Consider the following 13,360-nt stretch of genomic DNA (forward strand, 5'->3'; position numbering starts at 1 on the left):
AGCAGGATGGTACTGTGAGGAGATGGGGAAGAGGAGAAGAAATGTGACAAAAGATGGGGAAAGGGAAATTTAGAGGAACTGATGCTAAATAGGACATTAAGATGGAAGGAGGCCAGAAGACAGAGATAGGTGAGAGAAAGCTGGAACAAAGAGAGGAGGTGGAAAGGTAAAATGTAGGGGGAAGAAGAAGAAAGGAGGGGAAGGGGATTCAGAGAGAAAAAAAACTATGATAAGAAAGAGTACCGAAAGAAAAGATGAGGGGGAAAGAAGGGAGCATCTGGAATGCCAAACATTCCCGTCACTCACCAGACCAAACCAGTGAAAACCAACTCATATCAACATGACTCCTCACGTTTGCCTCGCCTCTATCTCTCCTAACTCACCTCCTCTCATTTCCTGCTGCCTTCTCCCCTCCTTTCATCCCCTCCCCTCCATCCTTCGTACACCATCACCTGCTGGTTCCTCACACAATCAATTGATTACAACAGCACTTATCTCTCTGCAGTTGAACGCTTTCTATAGCACACAATCACAACATTCTCATTAATCTGCATTCACTCCAACAGTATGTGCAATCATGTCTCATTGCTCTGATGGCAAGATCCGTCCCTTGATTTAACAATGATGTTAATTTGGTTTTGAGAGGGACTTGAGATCTAAATGGTGGAAAACTTGATCTTTTTTTTTTTTCCATCTCTTCAGCAACTAAAATCTGCATCCGGTTTTTATTCCAAAAGAAAAAACAGAATCACAAGGAGAGAGTGCAATTTCAGCACAAAAGGAAAGAGTTAGATTGTTGCTGTCATTGTGTTTCTGTCTGAAATGTTCGCTTGTGTTAAAGTCTGGCCACTTTGAATTATGAGCTGAAAATTAGAGTGTGATGTGGAGATCCACACAGAGGCAGACACGGGGAGGGGGGGCTAGACAGTCTAATCTGTGGCTTCAATAATGGATGTACCTGGAAACTACTGAACCATAGGGCATTACAAGACATGACAGTGTGTGCGCGCGTGTCACCACGGAGAGCAAAGACAGGACGGGTCTGTCAGTCTGTGTTAATGCACGTGTGTGCGCGAGTGTATATGCCTGCAACAGCCAGGGCGTGAATGCAAACTAGACTGTGCGCGAGCTGTTGGCTGTGCGTAAAAGTGTGCGTTTCTGCATGTGTGTGGAAGCGCGCGCGCATCAATAGATTTGCGCGCCCGCAACTGAGAGTGTATGCATGTGCGTGTGAGCCCCCCATTTTGCCCCCACACCTTGCCTCCTTAGCCTCCTCTTCTTCAGGCCAAATATCCGGACTTTGGAGAAGATGTCGACCAGGTTCCCGTTGCACAGCCCCTGCTTCTTACCGGGGCTCTTCCGCCGCCGGTGAGCAGTCGGTCGGTGGGCGTGTTGCTCCCTTGCCTGTCGCTTCTGCCGGATCAAACCGCTGGCGATAGCCGCTGCCATGTCTCCACCGAAACAGCCGATTAAAAAACAGCCCTGTCTCCGTCCCTGTCTCCAGTCTCTTCAATGTCCACCGGAGGGGACGGAGCGCAGACAAAACCAGACACAAACCTCCAATCTCCGCTTTCCCGGCTACAACAGCCCCATACTTCAGCCACAGCACGGTAAAGTCCAAAATAAACACTTCACGTTACAACATATTGACTGTTATCGTTCTTGTTCGGGCCATAGATCGGAAACGCACAGCGGTTTACCTGTCCGTCACGTTTCACCGGTCTGCCTGTCAGTCAGATAACAACAGCTGTCACTGAACGGCTCCTCCAGCCGATTTCCCCGGACCCCGTCTGTCAGTTTGTGTCCCCATAGTCAACAGGCGACACAAACAAAAACCGGAAAAAAAAGGCTGAAATGTCTCAGAAGGCAGTTATGTCCTCCTCTCTAAAACGTCCGTTTGTACTCCGCTGACTGAAGCGCGAGGCGCGCGTGCCACTGCGAGTCGCTCCAGCTGCATGAAATTAGCGCTCGTCACTCAGAGCATCACCGGAAAAACGGTGGTTTGTTTTTCAAAATTAAAGCTCGACAGGATTTAGGGGTTTTTACTGGATTATGCACGTCAATGGAGCAATATTCTGGACAGAATTTCAGCTCGCGACAGTTGAACATAGCGCAGGTTATGGCACTGCTGTTGAAAGTTAGTCATTATATTTTTCTTCTTTTAAGCCGATGATTATCTCATTAAAACAATTTCCTTCTGAAACAGGCAATTCTGGTTCATGTCGCTTCTGAATAAAAACCTCAGTTTCTTATTCGCTGGCACACAAGTCTGACTGGACCTAAATGTGAAACTTTTAGAACAGTGTTTTCTAGATAATACACAGGCTAAACACGACAGTTAAGGTAAAGAGAAAGTAATATTTCAAATTATATCAATCATTTTCAAGCTAATGTTTATTACTTTGAAAGAAGTGACCGGATGTTGCCGGGATGTTGGTTCTGGCAGATGTGCGCAACATCGAGCCACACAGTTGCCAGAACCACGCGCAAAAAAAAAAAAAAAAACAACCAGTTACTCCCAGCTATGAAGGTGTGTGTGTGTGTGTGTGTGCGTGTTACGTAGTTCCTTCTAACCTGTGGAATATTCTTTTTATAATGGATAAATATGATAGATCTATTATCCCTGGGTTAATTCTGCGTGTTTGTGAGGGTGTTGCAGATATTTTTTTTTTTTAAAAAACTTTGATGGCCTTAATATTTAACCAGGGGCATGTCTTGGACTCATTCAGAACAACAGAGAAACGACCAATGTGAGACAAAACTTAACCCGAGTGTGGATCAAAATGACCTTAAAGATGTACTGAATGATTATAAGAATATGCTATATGACCAGAACATAAGACAAAACCATCAAAATTTAACAAAAACGAACCCAAAGCAATACACAAAATGTTGCACATCATCTCTTTTTAGCTTTCAGTTGCACAGATAGGGCATCTTTGTGCTTTCAGGACCATTGTTTCATCAGGTGTCCACAAAGGTAGAGCACAGACAGTGAAACCTGCTCCACTCAGTCCCTCACCTTACATGTTCCTACTCTCTGTATTCAGCTCAGGAAGAGCTGTCTGAATAAACGGTTTAAAAATGCAAGAGGTGGGCTCAATTGATGGGCTGATTAGCTGCGGCGCAGCCTCACATGTCTGGTTTTTCGCCTGAACACGTGCTTCTATCTTTCAGGTCCAGGTTTCCAGCTGTAAGCTTATATCTCATGACCGAGTCCACTGCGCTCACATTTCCCGAATGATGTAGGGCAGTAATAGGTGTAACTCTGCTTTTGTAGCAATGGAATGTTGAGGTCACTCTTGAATGGAAGCCATAAGAAATTAAATGCACTGTGCTGTAAGGGCTGCATCAACATGTTATCATGTATTATATTACATATGCAGTTAGATAAATATGATTTTTATAAAGTGATTTTCTGAGTCAAATTGTTCCTTAATTTCAAAGGCCAGCATGAATTGTTTTTGTTTTTTTTGGTTTTTTTTTGCTGCATGTAGGTCAGCCATCTCTCCAGAAAAAAAAAAAAAAGAAAGCTGAACTGGGACCCAGCTGGACACAAAAAGCCTTGAAATTAGTTTTTTTTTTGCAGGGGAAAACTAGCCAAACCCTTATTTAAGCTTGGTGTCTTTACTATAAATGGAGAAAGTTAGTGTCAAACATTTAAACAAACGTAATCAATCAAATGGACCCGATTCTCTCCAAACAATGAGTGATTTATATATATAATTGAATATATCTGTTCACGATCCAGTGTAAGTTTAAATTGAGATTCATAATACATGCAAGAATTCCCTTGTGTTTCTGCTTATGCACTGAAGGTATAACCTTATAACCTATAAAGTTCATGCTCCCAAGGGGATGAACCACCAGTGCCATTCCCAAATGTCAACTTTGCATATGAGCTTCCTCGCAGTCTAATAGGTTGATTGTCATCCAATGTGCAAATCAACACCATTTTCCTGCAGGGGCGAAGCCTTGTGATCCCGATATGAATAGATGCTTTAACCCTATGATTGTTGGGCTAAGTGACAGCAGATAATTTGGTGTTGCCCATTATTTACACTCAATCACCAGCATTAACTTTCAGTCATTATTTGATTTTAGAAATATGTAAAAAAAAATACTATTCAAGTGCTTGTCATGCCTGGGAGATTTTAAATCAACGTTGTGTGAATCCAAAAGTTTGACTTGACGGTATTAGGTGAAGCAGATGTGATTAAAAAACTATGGTCAGATATTGTGAGGCTCAATGACTTGAGAAGCTCCTGAGCTGAAATATGCATGATTCAGACCCAGCAAACATCTTTTTCAGAGACTACTCTTTCTCTTCCTTTGTGTGTGTGTGTGTGTTTTTCCATGGTATAACAGAAGAGATAATGTATGGCTGTACTAATTTCCACTAGGTGGCAGCAAAGCATCTCTAAGAGAATGATGTGAACAGCAGTTCACTGATGAAAGCACGAACAGGTAAAAGTACATAAGTACACAGAAGCAGCTCACCTTCATTAAATTCATTTGTACACGAATAGAGCCAATAAGATAAGAGCCTGAGTGGCTGTGGAAACTCCTTAAGCAAATGCTGTAAAAATTAAATGAAGTTCTGAATAGCTTTTTTGGTTGTTATACTTAAAAACTAAAAGCATTCCCTTATTTCACAGCATTGACCTACAACAATGTTTTGCTCTAGATTTTCAGCTCAAAGACTAATACAGGCACAACAACAGATGCAAGTTGTCCTCCAGCATCTTTTGTCCTATTTAAGGAGCAAACTATGGAATCTTCTCCAGGGTTCCAGCCTTTAGTTCGTTCTTTACTCTGAGGCCATTCACACATTTGCACCGACATTTGAATACATCTTTTCTTGCTCGTCTTTCTCCTAGACTGCAAAAAATAAATAAATAAAAGACAGCACAGAGAAATCTGCATTTCAGCGCACACTTGTGTATGTGAGGAGGGGATGTGTACATATTTTTATCCAGGTCAGTCCAAGTGAAGGAGTTATGAATAAATGAAAGGCTACATTTACATTAAAATTCAGCTCTTTGGCTGCTTTTTATAACACCCCAGAAAGGCGAGGCACAGCTATTAAACTTCAAAAGGGAAATTCGTTGCACTACTTTTCACCCCCCAATCCACTTATCCCACCATCCACCCCCTCAAAAGAAAATCTCTGCCCATCCCAAATCTTCATGCTTCGGGGAATGCGGTTTGAAGGAAAACAGACAAAAGTGAAGAAAACGCACACAAAACACTGAAATATGCAATGCTGTGCATGAGTGAGAACAGCAATGCTTGTATCACTCAGCCAACACTCCCTCACACTTCTCTATTGAATTATTATTGAAGATTTTCTATATGCTTTGTTTAAAAGCAGGTCTGCGCAGGGGCAACAGCGCCCTCTACAGACGACAAAGGGGAATGGCCCTCTCCACTCTCATTTTCCCACCACATCTACTTCGTTCAATTCTTGCTATAACAAAGAAAAGACATTTTTACATTAGAACTCCTTATAGATTATTTCTCTTGACCCTTTCTTATTTAGTGTATTTGCAGTGTTTTCCAACTCTAACAAAGACTGAATAAACAATGTTTTTTTTTTAAATGTTAAGCAAGTTCAATCTTTGTCAAACTATATTTAAAAAGTGGATGTAGAAACATGATTCTAGACCAATACTAAGCAGGTCTTATAATTTAGTAAAAATCTCTTCCTGTTTGCTGTCTCATCATGTGCTTGATGGTGTTACAGAACATCAGTCGTTTGGAACTTCAATGAGCTTGTTAAATTTTTTTTTTATATCAAAACTCAATAATGACAATCTGCAACGTAGAGACCAGCATATATCTCGAAGGTTTTGCATGACTGCAGAAAAGTACAGTAATAGAAATAAGTCACAAGGAGGCCAGCTGGCTGTGTGTTTGAAATTATACAAAACATTTCAGGTGCCGATAACACAGAAGTTGTTATGGACATTTCATACAAGTCAAACAGTCAATCATCAGTGCAGTGCCGAAAGAAGGAGGTTTAGGGCTAATTTCCCCCAACAGTGTGTCTGCAGTTATGCTACTCAAATGCCCCTCTAGTGCAACAACACAACAAGGAAAGAAAGGTATTTTACCAACCAACTATCAAAAGAGGGATTGCAAAGTTCAGGCATGAAACCAGAAAGACTGCTTGGAAGACTTATTGGGAAAAGTACTAAGGGAAAAAATATAGCTGAACTACTCAACAGGATTCTGTACTTTCAAGATACTCGAATACTTAAAAAGTATATTTTAATATAATACTTAAAAGTTCTTTTGAACAACTGCACGACCGTGTAAACCACAGCCCTTCCAAAGTAAAGTCGAGCTTTACAGATGCAATAAACAAAGGGATGTTTGAAGCACTAAAAGTGCAGAATTTCATGAGAAGAAAATCTTGCAGCTGTGATGCGAGCAGGCTCAATCACGATCAATTTTTTGCTTCTGTTGCAACCAGTATCACAGGATCTCAGCAGGAAGAATGAATTAAAAAACGAAAACTTCAAACTGTCTGTAAAAAGCTGAAGATGAAAAGAAGACAATGACCCCAAGCACACCTAAGAATTCTTATAGGAGGTATATTAGGCAAAAGGTTACAGTTTCATGATAGCTCTCACAACATAAACTTCAGCAAGAAAATTAGTCAATAGACTTTTTAAATGCCTTAGAGGCAGCACAGACTCACTAAACCAAAAGCCTTTTGCAGAAAATCCCCCCCCCCCCAAAAAAAAAAGAATAAGAAGTCTTTGCCGGCAACAAAAGGCATTTACAAGTTCTAATCCAGGGTTGTCGAACTTTGCTTTGACTCCGTCTCTGTTTCAGGTATTTTCAAGCTGTAAAAAAAAAAATGAAGGAAATAAAAAGTTGTTGCTTGAAATATTAAACAAAATGTTTCATAATTAATTCCATGCCTTCAGAAAATCAGGTCACCTTGTCCTTGCTACTCAAAGCAGTAGATATTTCAGCATGGAGTGCCCAAAAGTTTGCATTCCACTATGCGTTTTTTTTTTTATTGTGTACACAATATACTATGTTGTGCATTTAGGGTTTAGTGCTTTGAAAAGGTTTTACACAGTAACTTATATACCGTGCTTCTATAAGCTATGGATGGCAGTTCTTTTCGTGCAGTCTGACATAAGATGGACAACTATAATCATTGAAACTGCTTTTGTATCATGATAGAAATCATTGGGTTGGAATAACAATCACTTTTATTAGACCTAAACTCACCTTGTCCAAACTTTCTGAACTGTGTTGCAGGCTTTCAGTTTAAGGCTTTAAGTTCAGGTGGAAAATTTGCAAACAATTAAAACAACTATGAAACTATAATCAAGTACATTTTATGAATAAAGTTCCAGCAATTCCCAGCAAACACTATACATTAAAACATGTGGGTGGCACTCTATTCTTTGTCTGGAGAATCAAGGAGACTATGGTTGTTTATGTTGAACAATTTTCAAATCTTCACGAAAGAGAAAAATTACATTTACCCGTCATAATCGGATGAATAAAGCAGCTATTTACATCTGTATGTGTCTGCAAAGTTGAAGAGAAAAGAGTTGGTAATGGGTGGGTGATGAAGCGATAGGAAGGAGATGCATGCAGGGAGGTAACAGATGTGGGTGGGTGTTCCCCAGACAGGAGTGTGAGGAATGCCTCTCTGAAGTGAGCAGGATGAGTCATACTTCACGCTCAGACACCCGCCCAGGCTCACACACACACACACACACACTCGCAGAGGCACAGAGACGGGGAAGTCCACTGTTACCTTGGTAACTAGTGATTAGTGACGCAGGTGGGTCTCCAAAAGGAGGGACTGAACACCTGCTGAATGCTGAGAGGATTGGCACACAATCAGACACACACACATCTGGCTTCAGTGATATAAATGTTTCTGCTCTGGCTGCGGGTTTGCTTCTCTTCCGCTCTCATACAGACAGACATACAGTTACTGAATATCACACGCAGATAAAGGCACAAATTCTTAAATTTCATTAAACATGACCATCACAACAGCCTCTGAGACGGTCTTTTCCTCCTGCATCCTCTCATCTGAATGCTATCCTCCTTGTTTCCTATTCTCCTCTCCCCCTTCTCTCATCCTCCCCTCATCTATCTTTGTATCATCACCAAGTCAGCAGGGAGGAGGAAAAAGGGAATGGGGAGACTGAATTATTCATTCGCACCTCCCTTCACTCTTTTCTTCAATCCGTCTGCTGTCTCTTGCATCTCAGATACCCTAACTTTACATGAAGCGACCAGATAAAAGAAGTCTGTGAACTGGAATGCTAAAGTAAGATTCGTTATCACAAACATGCTTGGTGAGCCAGTCCTTGTAACCTGGCAACAGCAAAAAAAAGTTATCATTATGAGTCGTTTAATCTTTTTTCCACCAAACATTTGAATCTAAAGTTTCATCATAAGTTTAAAGTGAGACTTTAGAACTTTTGCTTGAAAATACAATAAGTAGAGTCATACAGTTTGCAATCTGAGAAAAGAGCATGTTCATGCTTCATGTCTAGCCTTCAGGGACATTTCAAGGGATTGCCCCTCAGGACTCTGCCCGCGGTTTATGAACACAGGACAGGGGAAAAGCTCCTAAACTCTTAACCCCCCTCCTTAAGCGTAGTTTATGCTTCTCTGTAGCTACGGCGTCGACGTGGACCCCTACGCTGTAGCCTGACATGCACCTCCAAAAAAATCCTAACTACATGTCGTGTTGACGCGGACCGTAAGGGCTGGGATTGGTCCGCTCAGAACGTAACTTCCGGCAGTTGCTTTTTCCGGTCTTAATGGCTGTACATGGCGAAGAAGCTCGTCAAATCGGGCCGTTGACATTGGAAAGTATCGAAAGTGTATTTGTTCATCTGGGTCCCTCAGTGGGTGAACCAGTGTTGTAAATTCCCCCGTTCCCAGCCTCGGTCGGTCGCACAGACCACCCCCGCAAACGTCTTCGCTGTCGCCTGCGCTTCAACATTTGCAATTTAAGTATTTGTTCTTCAATATTGATAAGCTCCAACTGCAAATACAGCTGCTCCACCTCAGTTGTCTGTTTACTGTTGTTAACTGTGACCAGAAGAAAAAGCAAGGATTCAGCTATAACCCCTGAAACCACACAAACACACAGCCAAACACCTGTAGCGGCATGGTGAATTGCAGAGCAACGCGTTCCCTTGACACAGAACTTCGAATGCTCAATGACGGCGTCACGTCAACGCCGTCAACATTACGGAGAAGCATAAAGTAGACTTTACACTCATACATACACATATCTCACACCTTACTACTTATTTTATCTTATTATTATTTTATTTGACGTTGAATGTCTTGCATCGCATGTCATTGTCTGATCTATGTGCCTCATTAATTACCCCCCAGGGATAAATTAAGTTTGTTGCATTTGAATTAAAGGGGATATATTAAAAAATGTTCTGCTATAAAACCTCTGGTGTTGTCGGTACTTTGAAGTGTGAAACAAAAACGTCAGTGCACGTCGATTTGTGTTGGTCTTGCCATTTCCCCAGAGCTACCGAGTGTTTTAAAAACCATGTTGGGGTTTTGCCACGTTTTATTTTTTTGATGGAATGCAGGAATACTTTGCCCTCCACAGCGCATAATATCATGAAATGTTCTGATAGTCTCAAGCCAGTTTTTTCTCCCCAAACACCTACGCTCACTGCTCAAGAGGAAACACTGTCGTTATGGAGATATCCAGGGATCTGCAACCCTCATTTCAGAAACAGTTGAGATGGAAAACGTAAATTTAAAAAAAAAAAAGATATAATTAATTACTTGATTAATTTGATTTGGTTATATCAACACAGAATGTGCATGACATTCCAAACAAGAAAAAAAATAAGGCTTGGAATTAGGTAAAGAAAATAAAAAGTTATTTCAAACCGTTGATGTCAGTCGGTGATTGTAACCACGATTTAGTACAAAGGCTGAAAGGCCCAGTCTTTTAGGGACAAAGATGGCCCAAGGATATACAGTGAAAAACTGTTTAAAACGTTGTTCCCTTCAAGGATTAATTGAATTTTTACTCTGAGTGAAAAGTATTAATTAACAATTAAAAGGAAATTTCAGTGTGTAAAAGGGAAAAGGCAAAAGTTGAAGCTGGATACTGATCACCTTTGATCCCCCAGAAGGCAAACATCGTGATCATCAACAGCCGATATAACCACACAGGAAAAGGATTATAGTGGGAAACTTTCTCAAGCAGTATGATATGGAGTTACATGCACAGATGCCAATTTAAAGTATATGGTGCCCAAAAGCCTAATGTAGGATGTGGTGTTGACTTGGGTTGATCCCTCGCCTCCTCAGTGCACACGCTAAAGTGTCCTTTGGCAAGACACTGAACCTCACTTTGCCTCCTGTATAGACGAGGAAGTGCTGCACAAGTGTGTGAATTCTGCTTGTAGCCTGAAAGTGCTTTAAGTGGTGAACAAGACTGGCAAAGCTCTATATAAATGCAGTCCATTAACCTGAAGCCCTGACTTGTCCCCAACAGAGAATGTGTGAAAAACTTTGAAACGAATCACCAAAAAAAAAAAAAAAAAACAGCCCAGTACTGTTGCAGAATTTAAGATTTGAAGGAAGAATGGGACAAAACTCTAGAAAAACTTTGTCCCTTAGTATCATCAGTGCCTGAATGTAATTTTGTTGGGAAGGGACAGTCATGTCACTGAAGCAGGATGAGGCTACAGTAATCTACAATTTAACACAAAAACAACTGAAAAGAAAAAAAAGATTCAGTTCTACATCAGAACGGTTACATAATTGCTCCGCATCCTTCCTCAAAACCTCAGAACTACAGTGGGAGACTGAAGGAGATGCTGGATGCTTTGGGAACAGAAGAGACAATTCTCGAGATGCTGAGGGCTCAAAGAAAAAAATGCTAGGAAAAATGTGAAAACTAAATGCACAGAAAGAAAAAATGTTCTTCACACCGACAGCTCAGTTTCCCTCAATATACAGTAAGTTCCACATGTGGGTTCTGAGTCAGGGAGAAAGAATTAAAAAGACGGCAAAATAACAGGTCAAAGACTTAAAACAAAACAAAAACCTACTTATACTACTACTCCACTATACAGTTTACATGTTTGATCCTCTCAATCTGTAGTGCACCAGCCCATCTCCTTTCCATTATCCAGATCTACCTAATGTGCATTACATGACTGACTTTTGCATCTGAGAGCTGCTCACTTGAATTCAGCTGCAATCTGGAAAGCATGTACAAGAGTGTGTGAAGGCATGAGCAGCATCGTTTCTGTTAGCTTGGTTATGTAGCCAAGTATATTGGTTATGACAATAACCAAGTAATCCATGACAGCTCTCTAATTTGCCTTGTGTCAGTCTGAATAAATGATGAAGTTACAAATGGGTCAGATTCAAAGTTGGGAAACAATCTCAGCTTGAAAGTGAGAAAAACAATGTTGACTCGTCATAAAAACACTACTTTTGCTCGTGTTTTTTGACACCTGAAAAGGAGAACTTTGCACTTAAGTGCGTTAACAGACTTGGGTAGATTTAAACAACTGAGTCTAGAAGGCTATCCTGTTTAAGGTTTAGGTTAGTGATGGGCTGACGTTCAGCAGCCCATTTAGTTCCCCTGAGACCCCCAGGCTACGTAAACTGGCCCAAGCTTTCACAGTCTCTTCTCTCAGCTGACATTAACTCTGAATCTATCTTTTCCTTCTGAAGCGTTCATCCCAGCTACATGTCACCTTTTTTCCATTGCTTAAGTTGCATATCAACACTCTGTGTTCTTATCATTATTTAACATTACTTTAGGAACAACATGTTATAAGCTAAACTCTTTGGCCAGTTGATGACAAAATACTAATGTACAACTCAATTTAGTGCAAACAGAGCAGTCCAGTGGAGAGCTTCAGAATGACATGACTGAACAAACTAGGCTGGACCAATGTCAGAAAAATCCAATGCATCTGTCAATGCTAATTTATTTCCTCCCTGTCCAACTGTGTTTGTGTTGCAGTGATCTGGGTCAAAATCCGAATGTTTCTTCAATAACTGCACTCTTCTGATCTCAGCTGAACCATGCTGCCAGCCCACAGCTCCTCCTCTTTAATGAGCGAGGACAGTGATTTTTCTCATGTGGCTCTAAGGTGTTTCTGTCACTGTGACCTCCCTGGTCTTTCTGTAATAAATCACATCTCAGGAAGGTTGTTGTTTGTAACAGGGTCATTGTGAGCAATGCTGTTATTACAGTGGCCCTCACGCTCCATGGTGGAAGGTAACAGGCAGCAGGCGAAGGACAAAAAAGTAAAGTTTTATAACTTACCGAACCAAAAGTAGACAATAAAAAAAACAAAGTCAACAGAAATGGAAAAACAATCCAGCGGGGTAGGCACAAGTGATGGAAACCAGCAGGAATGACAAGAATATATACTGAGGGAAGTAATCAGAAACGGAGACCTGATGTGAGGCAAGGGCGGAGAGTAAAATTAGGAATAAACAAAAAACAGGAAGAAAAGTTGACAAGAGAACACAGAACAGGACTAAAACAAAAGCAAAAAAATACAATAAAACCGAGACCAACCCAACTAAACCAGAAGACAAAAACAACAGTTTTTCTGAAACTGTATGTTTTGTGTGTCTGTTGTGTGGTAGAAGAAAAAAGTACCTAATATGGTGTAGTATTTTCTGTTTAGTGTGCTACGGAAGGTTGTGGCAACTTCGCTTGGCTTAATTTCAGCGTGAACACAAACGGTTTTTGTTAAAAGATGAAAAACAGACTTAGCCTTTAAATGTCTGTTCCACTGTTTCCTCAAGATGGGCATTAAGGTTTGGTTTGATGCCATTTGGAGCGATGCCTCTTTTTTTCTTTTGCAGCAGTTTTTAAGTTTGCTGTCAAATGTTTCAGTGTGGGACAAAGTAAAACACAAAACTTGAAAAAGAGACGCAAAGAGCGTAGGTAGTTAATACAACATGACATTCAAAAGCATTCAAAGCTGAACAAAGCAAGCGTTCTCAGAACCACCCACAGTCACACACATGCTGTGTGGGGCAGAGCCTTCATTTCAGCCACTGTGTGTGAAAAGTTGTCATTTCTCACAACATTTTGTTGCAAAACATTCTCAGATTAAATGTAGGAGAAGTAATAGAAGAGGACGTTTACATTGTTGTGTGATTTTAAGTCCTGTTGGACAAAAAGAAAAAGCAAAAGAAATCTTGCAGTTTTAAAATGTAAATAAACAACATGATTATGTACAATTAAAACCTTTTAGATGACTGCACACTGCAGCTCTTCTCTTCCCTCTTTAAGTAACAATTCAATGTGAGCTTTGCTGGAAACAGCATCAATGTCAATAGG

General features: G+C 40.7%; 1 protein-coding gene across 2 annotated transcripts in view; it reads right to left on the reverse strand.

The window, feature by feature from the left end:
* The window catches only part of LOC140319475 (fibroblast growth factor 14-like), a 57,385-nt gene that overhangs the window by 32,666 nt on the left and 11,359 nt on the right, over nucleotides 1-13,360 (reverse strand). Inside the window, exon 1 of one of the 2 annotated variants that reach the window (XM_072397234.1) lies at nucleotides 1,257-1,936. The exons of the other annotated variant lie outside the window; for it this stretch is intronic. Within the exon in view, the coding sequence (XP_072253335.1) occupies nucleotides 1,257-1,449 (193 nt within the window). The 5' untranslated portion in view covers nucleotides 1,450-1,936. Of the gene's footprint in view, nucleotides 1-1,256; nucleotides 1,937-13,360 lie in introns of those variants that run through there. 2 annotated transcript variants of the gene reach the window in all.

This window comes from Leuresthes tenuis, unplaced genomic scaffold (assembly GCF_036924035.1).
Source record: "Leuresthes tenuis unplaced genomic scaffold, fLeuTen1.0.hap1 SCAF_1, whole genome shotgun sequence".
Taxonomy (NCBI): domain Eukaryota; kingdom Metazoa; phylum Chordata; class Actinopteri; order Atheriniformes; family Atherinopsidae; genus Leuresthes; species Leuresthes tenuis.